Source organism: Manacus vitellinus, unplaced genomic scaffold (assembly GCF_001715985.3).
Source record: "Manacus vitellinus isolate BGI_N305 unplaced genomic scaffold, ASM171598v3 scaffold_12_pilon, whole genome shotgun sequence".
Taxonomy (NCBI): domain Eukaryota; kingdom Metazoa; phylum Chordata; class Aves; order Passeriformes; family Pipridae; genus Manacus; species Manacus vitellinus.
This window is the reverse complement of record NW_021938949.1, coordinates 10,625,690-10,638,888: the sequence shown is the minus strand read 5'-3', so window position 1 is coordinate 10,638,888 and position 13,199 is coordinate 10,625,690. Positions and strand designations below refer to the sequence as shown.

Here is a 13,199-nt window from a genome sequence, read left to right as displayed (position 1 = left end):
GTGCCCTAAGCATTCAGAGCCCACAGTGTTCAGTGCCCACAAACCTCGGTGCACCCAGCGTTCAGAGCCCACAGTGCTCCGTGCCCGCAGTGCTCGGTGCCCACAGCGTTCAGTGCCAATAGGACAAGAGGACATAGTCTTAAGTTGTGCCGGGAGAGGTTTAGGTTGGACATTTGGAAGAATTTCTGCACATAAAGAGTGATTAGACATCAGAAGGGGCTGCCCACGGAGGTTGTGGAGTCACCGTCCCTGGAGGTGTCCAAGGAAAGACTGGCCGTGGCCCTCGGTGCCGTGGTCTAGTTGACGTGCTCATGTTTGGTCACACATTAGCCTCAGTGGTCTCAGAGGTCTTTGATTCAGTGATTCTGTGCCCCACAGCCCTCAGTGCCCACAGCTCTCTGAGCCTACAGCCCTGCTATGCTTCTCAAATAGTGACTAAAAGTCATGTCTATCAGTGAGCATCAATGAGTTTCACTGAGTGACCCTCAGAATGAAGTAAGAAAAGGGGCAGGGAGGGTTGTGTCTCTGCCGGCCTTAATACCTGTTTTTAAGCTTGGGTGTTTCCAATGCTGGGAAATATTTCTATTCATGCATTCAGTTGCATTTGGCTGGAAGCCAAGGTATGAATAAGGTGCATAAATCTATACTGGGGTTTGTGTCCATGGTGTTATATTTCTGTAGGCTTCTATATTATATAAGCAAGGCCATCCAAGGATAGCAGAGACTTCATTTTCTCTGCTATATTTCTCACACTGCATTAAAACCTCTTTCACTACTTGTAAGTAATTGAGAACTAAACAGAAAGGAGGAGAAAACCATTCTAACTGTATGAAAACATGAGTGACAGTTGGACAAGACAAGAGACAAGTTCATACTGCTTTAGAGTTTACCTGGACACTGTGTGCTTTTCATGAGAAAGCTAAGAAATAAGTAAAGCAATTTTTTTTGTTTCCCTTCCCCCTCTCCACAGTCTAAGTCAGCATTTTGGTCTTCCTCAGGCTCCTATGGCATGGGAGGCACTCCCAGGGCAAGAGTCTGTATGTCCTACTAAAATCAGATAATACCTCGACCACCTCAGACTAAAAGAATGAAAACTGATCAAAAGGGACTAGACTTTCGTTTATTCAAATTAAAAGAATGTTGTAGAATTCTAATTTTCTGCAAATTGGCTTATTTAAAATGATACAGGAAACCAGTGATAAAATCCATGTCCTTGCTTTTACTATTTAATTATATTCTCTTTGCATGCAGTTTTCTTTTTCTGATCAAAAGACTGCTCCATATGTAAGAGAAAGCTTAAAAGAGATCCAAGTTCAGTCAGAAATCTGAGGCATGAGATAGAATGGCAGAGTTCTTATCCCAGCTGATGAACAGTGTCAGTTCAATGACTTAGAGAGGCAGGTTCAGAGGTATCGACTGGGGTTTCAGATCAGAGTTTCAGATCAATTTGCCAGCAGAAACACACTGGCATTAGAAAATCCTAAACACTGTGAAAGTTACCCTGATTTCAGATACCCTTACTGAATAACTTGATTCAGTAATTTCACTCTTTTTCACCAAAGATGCATATATTTGTGATTGCAGCTTGCAGATGCAAACAGTGAGAATTGAGTCAAATAAATCCTTAATGGGAATGTCTTGAAATTTGCAGGCTTCTGTCACTGGTAGAAATGAGGATGTGACACCATCATAGAAGAATATGATCTGTCATTCTAGTCTGTTTTTCACTATGTGGAGATGGAATACTTTAGCTGTGATTGAAGTTTCGCTATGATTTGGTTTTGGCTGAATCTTAAAAAAAAGAGGTATGAATGTTCAATCAAGAATGACAATCAAATGAAGTTTCCACTTTGCCAGGCACATCCTGCAGCCACATGTGCTCGGCGTTTGCAGGGTGCCAGCTGTCACAGGCCACTGAGACCTTGATTTGAGCAAAAGAAGACAAAATTACTTTTGTGGAAACTGAATTTTGAAACTTAGTATTGCTGGAAGGCATGTGAGCTGCCCAGCTATCACAGGAATCTGTGACCCCTCCTCTTTGTGCCACAGGAACTCATTGTCTCAGTTGCTGTCCCTCAAAGAACCAACAGACCAAAACCATTGCTGCCTTAGGAACTAAAGACTCATTTTGGCAGACTTGTGGGAAAGATGAATATGGATTACTGACCTCTCATTGCTGGGGAGAACTGTGGAAGGAATGATTGATGATCTGCTCATTAGCAGCGGGAGAGAGACTGCAGGTCGCTCTTTAGCTAAGTGGTATTGTTTAGCTCTTAAAAAAAAAAAAAAGGCCAGATATGTGCATTTTTCTGCATCTCCTTAAATAAACATTAGCAGAGAGGACCTGTGGATGGTCATACAGGCTGGACTGTCATAGGGGCACACTGTATGGAACATGAGGGTGTTCTGCACTAGAATGTTGATACACCATGGTCTTGAATGATGTAATTTATTCCCATCAAGAGATGTGAGCACAGCTTGATTTGGAAGGCAAGTCAGCCCAGCAGTTTGTCACTGTGTCTTTAGGACTCCTTGCCAGTAACAAACCAGCTGTCAAGGAAAAGGTGTGTTGCTCCTAAGTAAAACATTTTACATCTGAGAAGTTCAAAGCAGCCTTTTCCAATTATTTCATGCAGAGTTCTTTTCCCCACCATCTCCTCCCCGAGCAAATAATTTCTCAGCACCAGCACAACGTGTGCATTACTAACACATGCCCCAGTTAGCTGGCATGTAAAAGAGATCTATTGTTTTAAAAGATCCTCTTTTTTTCCCCATGGGCCATTACTTTCACCCTTTGTTTTCTAAAATCCTCTACTGCTGGCACATTTTACCTTTAAAGTCAGTAGCTAATGCTTGATGTGAGAAGAAAGGATCAAATAAAATAGTCTTAAAACCAGCAAAGGCACCGTGCAGAGAGCAGGAGAGTGCTGGACAGGCGTTTGGAGCCAGGCATCCCTCACTGGGAAGCAGGTAGGATTGAGCTGCCTGTATATCTGTGGTCAGGCTCAGTGCAGCCTGCCTGCAGTCCTGGCTTTGCTTTGACACTGCACTGTTGGGGTCATTTTACAGTTGACAAATTCCTTTTGTTATTTTTATATAAACTTTTAAATTCTAAACAAGCCTGCAAATAGCAAAAGAAGACTGATGTTTCACTGATTATTCAGATTATTGAATTTTTTGGTCAACTATCTAAAAATCCAAAGGAATGTTTATTCCTGAAAGAAAAACTTATGGCATTTTATAGTCTAAGGTATCATTTGTTTTAATTAACAGTTAAAAAAGTTTGCATCTTCACCACGCAGTAACTCATTAACTGCTCAGATCTCCGCTGCGAGTTTGGATACAATGGGATGTTTCAGGTGCTTGATGTGCTGTTGATAAGAGGGGTTTACATGTAGATCCCAGAGCGATACAGCCCCGCGCTGCCGGGCTCTGCCCCAGCATCCAGCTGTGCCTGTTTGGAAGCCAATGCCTGGCTTCCCTCCAAAGCCCGGACTCTGACAGGGGGCTCCAAACCAGCTGCAGCCTCCCGCTTCTCCCAGTGACACGTCTGTGCGCACACACCTACCTTTGACCTCTCCTGGTTTGTTCTGTGGCAGCAAACACCCGAAATTTGCTCAGCTAATACAATAGCCCTGTACTTTTTGACAGAAACGCCTGTGGTTAACCTCTGTGGGCTGCCTGCTGCAATAAAATGAAGGGTGGTAGAAGTTAAACAATGGGTGTGACTACCACAAGATGGGTGTTAGTGGGAAAGTGGTGTAACATCCACTTAGCATTCCAGAGATGTGAAATATAATTATGATTTAAATGCCAAAGATGTAAGTTGCAGGATGAGTAACTACAAGGACATGAAAGCCTTCCTTATCTTCCTTTCTATCCCACTCAGAATCATTTTGCACACCCACAAAACTAATAAAAGTAGTGTCACTTGATGAAATTACACCTGATACATGACTTGTACCGTCACTTACATTTCTGTCAGTGTGGGCTCTGTTTACACCAAAGAAAAAATTCCAATCTCATTTACAACATTTTAAGTTGGAAGTGATTTTGCTCTCAGTGGAATTATTCTCTGTTTATACTCCCACTCAGATCAGAATCTGACCTAGGCTTTGAATTTTGTCTTATTTGCTCTCATCCTTTCCTATGACAGGCAGGGGTCCTCAATCTGTAAAGGGCTCCTCACACCTACATTTATGTATCTTTGCAGAAATGGCTTTTGAGCAGGTCTGTATTGTTAGAAATTGTCAACTAAATCAGCCTGGGAGCAGCTGGTTGCTGAGTGTACATGAATAGCTGCTTAATGTCTTTTACATCATCCAGCATATGTGGGAAGGAGAGCAAGAATGCAAAAGCGCAGCCCATGCCTAGACGAGGGGCTACACACTTCTGTAGCAATTCCAACACAAAGAAGTTAAAGAATGAAAGGGTAAGTTCTAGATAGGGCAGTGGAACAACTAGTGGGGAAAAAAAGTGAGTTCTAAACTTTTCAATAACATCTTTATAAACAGATACTCGGTATGTTTAAAATCCAAGAGCAGAAGGTGTGATCAACTCTGAACAAAGGGCTGGCCCAAGCTGTGGCCTTGGAAATTCTCTGTGTAGATCAGAACTGAAACCTGTATTTTAAACATTTTTTCCCCTAACATTGTTCCTCTTGTTTTCTTTATGGATTACATGAGAACCTAAGGTGAAAGTTTCTAGCACAGTACTGCCTTTTATTAGCTGTCAGCAGGGAACAAAGAGTATTATCAGCTCCACAAAGGTGACACCTTCAGATAAAAGCACAGGGGTGAGGCCAGGATTTGGGACTCAGTTTGTGCTTGGTCAGACCTTGTAATTGAACTGTTTGTTTTCTGTACAAAATATGCATGGGGCAGGGGTAAGCAGTGATTTTTCAGATATATGTTCATCTGTGGCTTTGTGTCTGACTAATTTCATTGCCTGAAGTGGAGCTGTAGAGTGGATAAATTGAAGCACTTACTCCATAGTGTTTGATGAGCTGGGACTACTTAGTTATAATGTTGTGGATATTTGTTTCCTAGAAATACCGTAAACATTTACTAGAAATACCTTCTGCTGGGTAGGAAGAACAATTTTCCATCTAGGGGAAAAAATATGATTAGTTAAACATGTTAAAATACAAATAGCAAAATAAAATTGTTCTCTCTTACAAACCAGAGAAAAAGAGTTCATGAAACCATGAAAGTCTTCAGATCATAGCAACAGTTAAGACAAAAAAGCCTAGGATTTAATAGTTTGGGGTTTTTTACAATAAAGAACTATGGGCCAAATCCTGTCTTCACGTTAGTATCAGTAATTCCAACTTTGGTGAGTGTCTGGAGCCACAGGAGGCCCGTTCTGGTCAGTCACCGTGGCAGAGGCAGCCACTTGAGAACAGAATGGCCTGGGAAGACTTTGGCTCAAGCCTCTCTTTCACAGCCCAGAAAAACAGGAATTGCCACAGACTGCAAGGAGATGAGCGATAGCACATTGCCATGCTTCCCACAGTAGTTTGGGTGCACGCATTAGAAAGCAGCTTTTCCTCATGTGGGAGGAAAAGAGGGAAAGAGCACTCCCTCCAGAGGGCAGCTCAGGCTATCTGAATTACCCTTCTCCAAACTGTCCTCTGGAGGAGCCATTCCCAGCACACAGGTCTGATTTCAGGATAGATTCAGCCACAGTAATTAGGGTTCCAGGTTGGCAAATGGATCCTGAGACAGTCAGATAATGTCCTGTCCCTGACACTTGTTCCTCATTGCATCCATACACTTACTTGGGAGTGCTGCTGCATCTTCCTTTGGGACAGTAAAGTGTCTTTGACAGTTGTGGTGCCCCAAAAGCAGAAGTCATTGTTTCTGTTAACTTAATCCACGTCAGAAATGTTGTTATTCCAGAAGTGGATTTGTCTCAGGGATATCTGTGGTCTGGCATGAAATAGTGTAACCATTTATATGATAAAAGGCTCAATTACATAAAACAAGAATAGGATTTCATTCTTTCTTCTGACAAATATTCTTATCACACCTGGAGGCTGATTGAGTGGGCTCAGCAGGTACACAGCTCTCTGAAAATCAAGACATTCAGGACTTTCCTAAATCCACAGTTAGTCTGCCTCTCCTGCAGTGCTTAGATAAAATAGCTTTCATCACCTTTTCATCACATCAAACTCCAGCTGAATCACTACTGCCTCCTGTCACGGTACCACAAACAAGCTTCTCAGCCCCTGAGGCCTACACAGGTTTTCATCAATATCGTGGTGGGTTTATCACGTATCTCATTCACAGATCTCAAGATGCTTTGCAAAGACAGGGTCAGCAGTGATACAATGAAGTCTCAGGAAGGGGGGCACTTACAGTTTCGGTGACTTGCCCAATGTCTGTTGCAAAACAGCCGTGAAACAGAACCCAGGCATTCTTGTACCAGGCTTGTGATTCAGCAAAGCACTAAACCAAGTGCTTAACTTTGAGCATGAGCTCAAGCTGTTTGAATGGAGACAGATTTAAGTATCAGTTTAAATACTTTGCTGGACTGGGTCTTCAGCTTTCAACAGCTAATTATTGTTTACAGCTATTTCAGGGTTTTTTCATACAGCTCAGCATATTTTTAGATGATGGAAATATTTTTAAACTAATTCAATGGTGTGAAAACACGTACTGCTTGCTGGCCTTTTAGCAACTCAAATGTTCATGCATATGTCTGGGGGTTTGTGTTGTCTTTTCTAGATGACCCCAGCGACTCGACAAAAAGTTCTTGGCCTTTACCGCAAGATATTTCAAATAGCCAAAAAATGGCAGTCGGCATCAGGACAGACAGAGGAGACTGTTAAAGAGAAAGAGTACATTAAAAATGAGGCCAGAACATTATTCCGAAAAAACAAACACGTGAGTGTCCTCACAGCTTTGAATTTCTTGCTCTTTGCTTCCTTCCTCTTGCTCTTTGCACTGTCTCAGTGACTGGATGCTAAGATACGAATATAAGAACTGAGTTCCCAAAATTTTATTCACCTTAATGGTTTGGGTGTATTTGGGTTATAATTTAAATTTCATCCTTGAGAAAAGTCAAACCATTTCAGCTCTTCATTAACTGCTGTAGAAGTCTAAAAGGTCTCTTTTCACTAAAAAAGTGCCAAGAAAAATTAAATTCCAAAGATACTGCCTGTGTAATTGAAGCAGCTTTTGATCTTTACAAAGTTAGCTAAGTGTATCATTACCCATGCAATGGCAAACAGAGCTCAGCAGCTTCTTTTTTTCTTTTCAAAGCAGCAATTATTGGCACTTCTTTTAAAAGAACCACTTTAATTTTTTTTCTTAAGGAAGAAATTTCAAACCCCTTTTGAAAGAGGCGATACAGACTCCATGGTAATCAAAGGTCCTTCTTGTAATTCAAGATCACAATTTTTATTTATAGCCTATATTGCTCTGGGACTAAATTGAAGTAATGCAAAGTCAAAAAATTAATTTAAGTCATAATTTACACCACATTTCTGACTTCAAAGGGAGTTTCTGGATAGCATGATAAGAGAATGTGCACCAAGGAGTGTCTTTCCTTTCTCCTCTAGCTACCTCACAGAGTGACGGATGGGTGAGTGTGGCTTTTTCATGGATGTATTAGTAGTTTACATGTGTATTGTCTTTTTACAGAGAAAATACCATGTTTGGGTAAAAAACTCCTCCTTTAGCGTCAGTCCTGACAGCCTCTGGGCCTTAACATCCAGCACCATCACACCCAGAGCTGTTGAGTCAAGGAAAATACTGATGTTACCTTTTATGGATGTGAACAATACAATCCTTGTATCCTTGGGATTGCCAGAACAAGCTAAAGAAAGTCATGTGGCTGTGCATCATTTACACTTGAGCTTCCAACTGCTAATTGCTGTACTTTTACAAAATATTTGTTTGTATGATCTTAGGTAACAGATCCAAAGCTGATTGAGCAGTGCATAGAAGAATGTGAGGCAAGAATAGAAATTGGACTGCACTATAATATCCCCTACCCGAGACCTGTGAGTACAAATCCAGTCACAAAGTCTTCAGCATTACCTGCTTAGCTCTCCCTGCACAGTGAAACCATGAGGTTACATCACTGTCACTGCACTGCATTTTCAGATGAGCTGGCATTTAAATGTGTGCTAAATCAGAGCCAAGTGTACATTGAAACCTTCTCCATCTATCTTCTTTCACTGTAAATTGTCGGGTTTCTTCTCAAAATAAGGAGTCAAAGCTTAAATGGAGTTGTCTGAGCCAAACTCCCAAGGCCTGTGAATATTTAGCCAGTCTTGTCTGACCAAAGAATGTAGAAAAAGATGGTAATGGAATCAAATAATAAACAAGAATGAGAGAATAAAAATACTTAATTGCATCTGCCATAGATACAATAATTTTCATAGCCTACATTACTGGTCATAAATCAAGTCCTGTGGAAACTCTTGTCTATGTTGCTGCTTCTTTTCCCTTCTTCCTACATAAAAACATACCAAAGATTACTGAAATACTGGAAGTTGCAGCAGTGTCTTCTATTGCACCACTCAATACAGTTTCCTCCCTGCCCAGTCACTTTTGTCTGTAGTACTTTATGTTGCCTCTCAAAGAGGCTTCCTCTCTACTCCTGTTAATTAGTTTATATTTTCACATCTATAGTTCCCTGATCAATGCAGTCATGGTCAAAAGCAAATTGTATCTTCATCAGATTCTTGCCTAAAATATGGTCACTGTCAGCATCTCTTTCACAATACAGAATTACAGTGCACATCTGGCAAACAGTGTTCCTAGAAATGGGCCTAAAATGTGTTCTCTACAGTGGCTTCAAAACCCCAAAGGATCAGCTCTCTCAGACAAACTAGATGATTATTATTTCTGAGATTCTAGAAATCTCTACTCCTGCTTTAGTCAGTGCTTTTACTACTATTTGCACCTAAACAGCCATCTTACAGCCTGACAGCCTCAGCAACAATAACATCTGACTGCTACCACCTACGTTTTCCAGTCACTTAGGGGGGTTACAGCTGCATGACTCCCACGGAGAGTCTTATGAAATAAAAAGACTTTGTCAGTCAAAGGAAGAGCCTGTCACCTATTGCTCCTTCTGCTTGTGGAGTCAATGACATTGATTGTGCATTTTAATGTGGCATATATAATCACGACAAAAAGAAGGCAGGCTTTCAATACATACAGTTTGGGGTTATTTTGTGACTTCTTAAGTAGGTATGAATAAATCACACAGTGCTTCAAGACATCTACTGAGGAATTTTTAGGATTATCTAGGTCTTATTGTTCTGGAACAGCAGTCCTACTTCAACAAGTATTTTATCATTACAGTCTGATATCAAACTGCAAAACAAGGTTACTAAGGCCTAAAACATAGGATTTTAATAAACACAACATTTAGGGCCTGAAAGTTACACCACTAATCTCTCCTTAGACAGTGCTCCTCCTAGAAATCTAATAACCTGGACTGAGACAATACACTTGCCCTCTCCAACGTGTGAAGAAACTATTTAAATCTCAGTGACACCTAGTCTGTATATATGCTGACTTTTTTCTTCCCAGTTTGCTCCTAACTGGTGGGATTTTCTTTTCCAGATCCATCTGCCTCCTATGGGTCTCGCCCACAAACAAGGTCGTACATTGCGACACCAGGAAAAGTTAAGGAAGATTTCTAAGCCAATATACCTGAAATCCCATGATGAAGTTTCATAGCCCACCACTTAAGCTGTGATGTGTAATCACATCCTTTAAGCTGTGAACTGCAGTCCAGGTGATTCGTGTGCACAACTGTGAACTAAGGTGTTTTGGTCACTTGCTCACACATTTCCTGAGGCCAAAAAGCCAATTGATACATTGCATGTGATGGATAAGGTTGGTCTATTATTTATTTATATTTTTTTTTAACCACTGACTCATCAATAAAAATAACACTTTTCAAGGAGTGAGGTGTGATACAAAGATTACTTTGTAATGGTCTAGAGACTCCAAGTCAGCTTTTCCCCCTTCCTTTGGAGAGGGTGTGGATGTGAAATGCAAAGTCTGGAATGCCATTACACAACTCTGAGTAAAACATTCCAGTGTTGGGTTCCTTAGGTTCCCATGTATGGACTGACTGAAAACTCTCCCTTCAGAGTATCACGAGTATCACTATGGAAACAAGCTTAGGATGCTTTGGTGTGAGGAGCATGTTTTCACATGGTCAGTCTTGCAGTATAATCACCGTGGGGACTTTCTCAACAATTATTTTAACTTTAGTGTGAGGTTTTAACTCTTAGATTATGGACAGAACCCCAACTTTAGTAAAAGGAAGTATCTACAAGTCTCTGAAGTTTGAGGGGTATTTCTGTTTCACAGGTGCCTCTTGAATGGAATTAAAATTAAATGAATTTTCCTCTCACTGGCCGTCAATTACTTTGCCTCATTTTCAGTCCTCTGACTTTACCAGGCTGTTCTTCAGGAAAGCTGGGGGAGCCTTTCATCCCTCAGGCTGAAAGTGCCAATGAGACCATGCTGTGGACAAGAGCCACACTGTACTGGATACTACCTAAGCACAGTCCACAGAGCTTTAAGGAAAACCTATTCTAGCCCAAAGTTAATAGTGGCAAAAAAAAGCAAATTTTAAAAATGCAGTGTGTATGATTTCCTGTTAAAGTGGGGGAAATCAGTGAAATCTCCTCTTCTGAGATCTCCAATTCATCCTAAACTCTCCCAGCTCTAATAGACAATGACAAAAAAATATTCTTGTCAACCTGAAAAGTAAGTGAGAACTGGTCATGTGCAGAACAGACTGACAGTCCCTCCCCCAGGAATGCACTCCTAAGAGTGAAAAAAAGCACAAGCGGATGAGAAAGTACAAGGAAACAATAACAGGAGTGAATCAGCATGACAGGTACTGGCTGGCCCAATTTCTCACTGCCCTTCATGGCTCCAGTCCACAAAGGTATCTATTTCCATATAGTTATTTCCTGGATGCCACATGTGGGAAGTAATAGGTAAAATGCCATTGTTCTGCCTGTCAGTGGGATCTTTGCAAATTTAGTGCTGTCAGGAAGACACAGAAGTCCTTTAGCCTAGGAAAAGGGGGATGGAATAAAGAGAGTAAAAAAATAACATGATTATACACACTGCTTAATCCTTCACTGAAAGAAGTCCAAATACAGTCTTTTCCTACCCTCATTCTGATACACCACTGTAGGCATGTGTCAACTGAGCCAAATCAAAATGTGCAGAGACAAGGGGTTTGAATGGAAGTTTAAGCTCCCTTTTTGCCATTTAAGTATCATTTGAATCTTTTGAATTGTTAAAATTCCTGTGGTTAATGAAGGTGCTGATGCTGTGACACATCTGGTGAATAAACAGCTTTGTAAACAAGCAGTCTGAATTTACTGTCTCTGTTATAGTCACAACTCTTTCCTAAGCACATACCATAAGATTTAGATTATTTCAAAAAAACATCCCTAAAATCACAGAAGATTTACACCAAATTGAAATAACAACATGAGTTTGAGTTTACTACTGAAGGAAAATACAAACAAGCAATTTTAAAAAGGATCAAATAGCCTTGATAACTCAAATGAGTTACTGCTTAACTGAGAAGCCAGCAAGTTGAACTGTAGTGACAGCATCACATTATTTGAGATGCCTTAAAATGCTAGAAAGCCTAATGATTTTTCAAAATAAGTGTTGGAAAAATTATTAACTAGTGCCTCATCCTCATTACTCTCCAGCACCAGAAAGCAAAGACTAAGATTTGTTGAAACCTCAGGCTGTTCTGCTAAAGGAAGGACTAGATCAGCACTTTTGTCAAGTCTGGAGAGAAAAAACTTTATTTTGCAGCTTAAGTTAAACTCTGTATGGAAAGGAGAATCTGCCTTAACTGGAGTCCTTTGTTTTGGAGGTCAAACCATTTTGAGTGAGTTTTATAAAAAAAAAAAATTCATCTGCAACTCAGTGCAGCAAGTCAGCAAACATCTCAACCGGTACTCTTGTATTAAATGCCAAGGACTGTACAGCTTCTGTCAAGAAGTATCCCAATGACTGCCCAATATGTCATTCCTACACATTAATTTTACTTGCAAAAAGATGTTGTCCTAAAATGCCTCTGAGTTCTGCAGAATTTATAATGCACTGGATTCAACCAGTCCGTGTACACTCTGTCCTGTACTTCCTGAACTTTCTCTTATTCCCCTACCAGTAAATACCGTCTCTTTCTAATTTATCACAGTAGTCAGGAGATGCTTTAGCATGATTTAGAAGAAAAGATTACATTAACTTTATATTTTTTAGAAATAAAAACCCTGAGTTAGTTGCATGAACTCTCCTGCAAAGCTAACTGGTAGGCAATAAATTGCAGTAATAATTTGTTGACATGATATCTGGTCTTGAATATCTAAATAACACCTCCTTTCTGAATGTTCTGTCCCTAAATCCATCATTAGTAAGGTTGCAATTTATGAAGCCATGCACTTATGACTAACATTAGCAAGCACACAATCATTTAGGAAGATGCACTTGGCACCTGCTTGCTGGATGTATCCCTCAGCATTGTCTGGGGGTGAGGAAAACCTCATTATGCTGCAGCAGCAACCCAAGGGAAGCATTACAGCACTGAAACATGTTAAGATGGATTAGGTTATCTGATCTATCTCCCTACTAATACAAGTTTCTTCTTGTAATACCTTTTAGATCTGGAGAAAATAAGGCAACCTGGACCTCACTCTCTTGGGGCCCTGCTATGTATCCACCAGAAATTATATCAGTAACATCCACGTTTTATCCACAGGTCACTTATTTGATCATACCTATAAATTCATTTTCAAGAATGCTAATTAGAGCTGAGACCTGCAACTTTCACTGATTTTTCTAATCCTACTAGGCAAAACATTCTAGCTATAAGTAGAAGAATTTGGGGCCTTTGCATGGTCTTTTGCTTTTTCATTGTATAATTTTCCTTTTAACAGCCCAACAACGTTAAAATCAACAGAGACAGTACTTTCTGAAATGGTTATTTGCACAGATAAGAGAAAGGTTTCAATCTCCTAAGAAAATGTACAAACCTATCTGTATTACAGCACCCCTAGCTGAAAATCTTTCTCTGCTAAGGCAGAAATATCTCTTACTCCATAATGTCTGTATACTACATTTTTTTCCATCTGCTTTGAGTTATTAGCAAGGCTGTGAATCTATGGTTTGCTGTAATTACAGGCGGTT

The 13,199-nt window shown here is 40.4% G+C and overlaps 1 protein-coding gene across 2 annotated transcripts; it reads left to right on the top strand.

Annotated features, from left to right (window-relative positions):
• The first annotated feature begins 1,699 nt into the window (after window positions 1–1,699).
• On the top strand, window positions 1,700–11,360 carry LYRM1 (LYR motif containing 1). 2 transcript variants are annotated; one of them, XM_018067364.2, is made up of 4 exons: window positions 1,700–1,805; window positions 6,729–6,887; window positions 7,916–8,008; window positions 9,585–11,360. In XM_018067364.2, exons 2-4 carry the CDS (start codon window positions 6,729–6,731, stop codon window positions 9,699–9,701), a joined length of 369 nt encoding a protein of 122 aa, XP_017922853.1. In that variant the 5' UTR covers window positions 1,700–1,805; the 3' UTR covers window positions 9,702–11,360. The 2 variants fall into 2 exon arrangements, with proteins under 2 accessions (XP_017922853.1, XP_017922852.1); XM_018067363.2 differs by lacking the exon at window positions 1,700–1,805 and adding an exon at window positions 4,221–4,432.
• Window positions 11,361–13,199: the final 1,839 nt, after the last annotated feature.

Bases quoted from the DNA above. Each gene is read 5' to 3' on its own strand.
- LYRM1 (XM_018067363.2), top strand. From the start codon at position 4,292: ATGAATAGCTGCTTAATGTCTTTTACATCATCCAGCATATGTGGGAAG. The intron at 4,433-6,728 runs GTAAGTTCTAGA...TGTCTTTTCTAG, and splicing joins AGAAGTTAAAGAATGAAAGG to ATGACCCCAGCGACTCGACA. The intron at 6,888-7,915 runs GTGAGTGTCCTC...GTATGATCTTAG, and splicing joins TATTCCGAAAAAACAAACAC to GTAACAGATCCAAAGCTGAT.